Here is a 4,808-nt window from a genome sequence, read left to right as displayed (position 1 = left end):
TCTGCAGGTTCTGCAGGTTCTGCAGGTTCTGGTTTTGGTCTCGTTTGGCAAACTGGGTCAAGACCAAGTTATAAAAGTGAACAAAGTGATCAGAGCGCAGCAGCATCCAGGAAACACGACTTATTTCAGATTTACTCTTAGCTTAAATCATTTCTGAATTGCAGGAGAAGTTTTCACAGCCTCGTTTCATATTTACAGTATTTAGAGGTTAAAGTATTAGAATAAAAACATGAATTAGTTGAAAATAATCCACTTTATTAATAAACACAACTGATTTTTTTGATGTTGCTGGTTGCTGCTCTTTGTGTTGCTGGTTGCTCCTGGGCCGCCTACCTGGGTGGGGCCGATATGAGATAAACATCGGCCCACATAGTTTTGACCCACATGGGTCCCGTATTGTAGCCCATGTTTATCCCGTATGGGGCCCACCCAGGTACGCTGGCTTCCTGCAGCAGTTGCTGTTGCTGGTTGCCGCAACCTCTGTCTGTTGCAGTCTGCGGCAGCGCGCCGCTCGGCTCCAGCCGCGGCTTTCGAATCGTGGGCGGTCAGGACGCGGCGGCCGGCGCTTGGCCCTGGCAGGTCAGTCTGCACCAGGACAGCCATATCTGTGGCGGCTCCCTGATCAGCCATCAGTGGGTCCTGAGCGCCGCCCACTGCTTCCAAAGGTGAGCTCCTCTCACCTGGCGGCTCGGCCACCGCGCCACGTCACGCTGCGGCTGACGGCTTTTCTCCGTCCCAGCACCGTCGCCTCGAACCTGATCGTTTACCTCGGACGGCTCACCCAGCAGTCCCTGAACCCCAACGAGGAGTCTCGCAGGGTGAGCCGCGTCATCACGCACCCGGACTACGACGAGGAGACCAAAGACAACGACGTGGCGCTGCTGCAGCTGCAGGAAGCCGTGACCTTCACCGACTACATCCGGCCGGTCTGCCTGGCGGCGGCTAGCAGCATCTTCCCGGCCGGGCAGAGCAGCTGGATCACCGGCTGGGGCGACGTCCGCTTCCAGAGTGAGACCCCCCGCTTCGGCCCTCTGCAGCTGACAACTGGTTCCAGGCTCTAACGCTGCTGAGGTTGACCTTTGACCTCTGGTGATTTGATTTTATTCAGACTCACTTTAGGATTTCCTGATAAAGGTCATCAAGCAATAGAAAAGCTCTCCCAGTCCAACCAGTTCTCCCAGTTTCATCATGTATTCACTGAAACAACCACCAGTCCCCATCAGAGCCTGGAACCAGTCTACCGGTAGAGCCGAGTCAGAACCAGTAAGCAGTCTGTTCTCTTGTCCAGGCCCTCTGCCTTTCCCCCAGACGCTGCAGGAAGTGGAAATCCCAGTGGTGTCGGAGTCCCAGTGCAGCGCCTCCCACGGCTCCATCACCGGCAACATGATCTGCGCCGGGCTGGCCGAAGGAGGGAGGGACTCCTGCCAGGTGAGTTCTGGCCAATCGGCAGCAGGAACAGCATCTTTACAGCAGCTTTGATTTGGTTTTTATTGAACCAGAAAGATCCTGCTGAGGCAAAAACCAGTTTCACTGGCATGGAGCAACCACAGAGCAACCAGCAACCAGAGAGCTGCAGTTGAAGCAGAAACACAATGAATTAGATTAAAGCCACAAACAAATAGAAGGAAAAAAAGTCACTGGTGGACGTGGACCAAGTCCACCTGGCTGCAGCAGACAGGAAGGGTGGGACTGACCGCTGTCAGTCTCAGACCTTATTTGGAAATGGGACCATTGCACTCCGGAAGTGAAGGGGGCGCTATTTCCTATATTATCCACAGTCTCCCGTTTTTATTTTCTTTTGAAATCGGTGATATATCTCCATCTTTAGGAAGGATTTTCACTCTCAGCATTTATTTGTACTTTTATTTTCTTCAGCACAGCTCACAGTTTCTAATAAGTTCTGTAGCTTTCTGTGAACTTCTAAATCTGCTCATTAGTCGCATCTTTTCGGGCCTGATACTGCCTCTAGTGGCGTGGGGTGGTAACACAGCTAATATAATTACATTACTAAATCAGAATAGCACAAAGTCTTTATTATTTATTATTAATTTCAACATTACTGGAACCATAAAAGATAAATGATCTTCTAAAACATTATATTTTTTCCATTTTCTTCAGGATGTAGAGCTAATTAGGTGACTTAAACAATACCTTTATACATTATAAATAATATCTATATATCTCCACCAATTATAGGAGGAACAAAAGAAATAAGCAGACATGAAAAACAACATGATCGACTATAATAAAAATACCATTTACAATATATACATAAGAAATTTAACTGAGCAAAAGTCAATAACAAACAAATGAATTAGGTTCACAGAAGAATATCCAGGATTGTTAAACAGATACAAGCAATAATTCACAGTTTTATTTTTACGGTGCCATGTATATTATTCTGAGACTTTTTGTTGGTAGAGTTTTATATTTAGGAAAAAATCTGGTTAAACTATTTAGTCTTCCAAGGTGAAAATTTTTCCTTGACTCTAAAACGATAAAATAAAACTCTTTCATAGAATCACAATATCAACAATTTGTGCATCAAGTAAAACACTTAGCATGCTACAGGTAAATGTTATCATTTAGTTTGGCTAAGAATAATTATTGCTCTGTCAATAAATCCCTTCTAATCGATGTTCTTAGTTACCAGAGGAAAACAATAAGGCCTTCATGAGCTCAAACTATTACTTATTATTTTACCTGCCATTGAAAGTTTTCTGAAAATATTGTCTGTTGTTCTGCAGCTCATGTGACCAAAGCAGATGAAAAGTTAAAACGGTCCACAGTTAAAACTCTAGTTAGAACGTAAAGTTTTAACATTTTAACTCAACAACCTCTAACTAACTGGTTGTACACAACCTCTGGTTGGGTAACCCAAAGATCTCTGGGTCTAAAAAGATAGAGTCTCTGAGAATAGTTCTTAAAGATATAGCCAGTGTTTTCAGCAAAACTGAGCTGACTGTCCAGGAATGACAAGGAATTTAAAACTGACCACAGTTTCAACAGGTTGGCCATCGAGTGAAACTGGAATCACTTTCAGGTTTTGTTTATGTCATTTAATTAGCTCTACTTCCTTAAGAAAATGAAAAGGTATGTTATTTAGTGAGGAAATTGATCTTTTACTGTGCCAGTAATGCCAGAATTAATAATAAATTATAAGGACGTTGTGCTAATCTGATTTAGTAATGTAATTATATTATCTGTGTTACCACCCCACGCCACTAGAGGCAGTATCAGGCCCGAAAAGATGCGACTAAGGAGCAGATTTAGAAGTTCACAGAAAACTACGGAATGTGTTAAAAACTGTGAGCTGCACTGAAGTAAATAAAAGAGAAAAGTTCAAATAAATGCTGAGAGTGAAAATCCTTCCTAAAGGTGAAAATATATCACTGATTTCAAAAGAAAATAAAAACGGGAGACTGTGGATAATATAGGAAATAGCGCCCCCTTCACTTCCGGAGTGCAATGGTCCCATTTCCAAATAAGACCTGAGACTGACAACAGTCCATCTCGCCCTTCCTGTCTGCAGCAGCCAGGTCCTTCTGGCGTGTCCATCGGTCACTGGGGGCGTGTCCATAGGTCACTGGGGGCGTGCCCATCGGTCACTGGGGGCGTGTCCATCGGTCACTGGGGGCGTGTCCATCGGTCACTGGGGGCGTGTCCAGCAGCAGGTCATTGTAGAAGAAGTTCAACCTGATCAACTGAAATCTGATAATGTAAGAAAAATTGAATGAAGATGTTTTGAATAGGCCACAGACTGATCCTGTTCTAGGGAGAAGGAGAGTTCACCGTTAATAAACCTCAACATGGTTAACAAGGAAGCAGCAAAGGTGATGGTTCTAACTGGTCTGACTGGTTTTGCTGGTCTTGGTGTGTGCAGGGGGACTCTGGGGGTCCGATGGTGAGCAATGATGGCACCAGGTGGGTCCAGTCTGGGATTGTGAGCTTCGGGTTCGAGTGCGCCCGGCCTGATTACCCCGGGGTTTACGCCCGGGTGTCTCGGTACCAGAACTGGATCAGCGAGCAAATCGGCGCCGATCCACTGGGCTTCATCATCTTCAGAGCCTCGCCGTCTGCAGCGCCGCACCAGGCCGCCGTGTCCGTCCTACCGGTCCTCTGCTGCCTGCTGGTCCTGTCCTGATGGTTCTACTGGGTTCTGAAGGGTTCTGGTGGGTTAGTCTACAGAACCAGACATGAAGTTATTTTGTCTTTAATCAGTTTTTGATCACAAACTGAATGAGAATCTGACAAACATAATCTATATTTCTGGTGAAGGTCAGTTAATAATATTTACTATTTGATGCAAACCAATAATTCAATCAGCAACATTTTTTCTGTCAACTTCAAGTTGTAAAGATATGAAAATAAAAGCACAACAATGAATATATTAACAGTTTGGATGTTCAGTGAATTTTAATGTTTGACTTTAATGATCAGACTGAATGTTCTGTGAAATCTGATTTTTATCATTCTATGAAAACCTGTTTAAGTTATGAATAAAACTACATCAAAACAATTTTTCCATAAAAAAACAAACAAATTATATTTTAACAATCGACTTTGAATGTTTTATTTTTAGTTTAAAAAGCAACAATGAATAACTTAGTTTTGAAAAACAAATGTTTAATACATGAAAACATACTGCAGCTTTAATCTGGATCTTTTCTGATCGATCAGGAGCAAAAAGTGGATTCATTTCTGAGCATTAATGTGAAAGTTTGCACTGATTTAAATATGTTAATCCTGCATCTGTTGGTTCGTTCTTCTGTTTTATGATTAGTTTGTATTTAATTCTCCCTGTGAAT

General features: G+C 43.5%; 1 protein-coding gene across 1 annotated transcript in view; it reads left to right on the top strand.

Annotated features, from left to right (window-relative positions):
• The window catches only part of LOC102233708 (trypsin-like), an 8,203-nt gene extending 3,813 nt beyond the window's left edge, over positions 1-4,390 (top strand). The window contains exons 3-6 of the mRNA XM_023349674.1: positions 494-665; positions 740-1,008; positions 1,289-1,428; positions 3,884-4,390. Coding sequence (XP_023205442.1) covers positions 494-665; positions 740-1,008; positions 1,289-1,428; positions 3,884-4,144 — 842 coding nt within the window. The 3' untranslated portion in view covers positions 4,145-4,390. The remainder of the gene's footprint in view (positions 1-493; positions 666-739; positions 1,009-1,288; positions 1,429-3,883) is intronic.
• Positions 4,391-4,808: the final 418 nt, after the last annotated feature.

The sequence above is a fragment of the Xiphophorus maculatus genome, chromosome 16 (genome assembly GCF_002775205.1).
Source record: "Xiphophorus maculatus strain JP 163 A chromosome 16, X_maculatus-5.0-male, whole genome shotgun sequence".
NCBI classification, from domain to species: Eukaryota; Metazoa; Chordata; class Actinopteri; order Cyprinodontiformes; family Poeciliidae; genus Xiphophorus; species Xiphophorus maculatus.
Note: the sequence above shows the minus strand (reverse complement) of the source record. Positions and strands in the feature narration are given on the sequence as shown.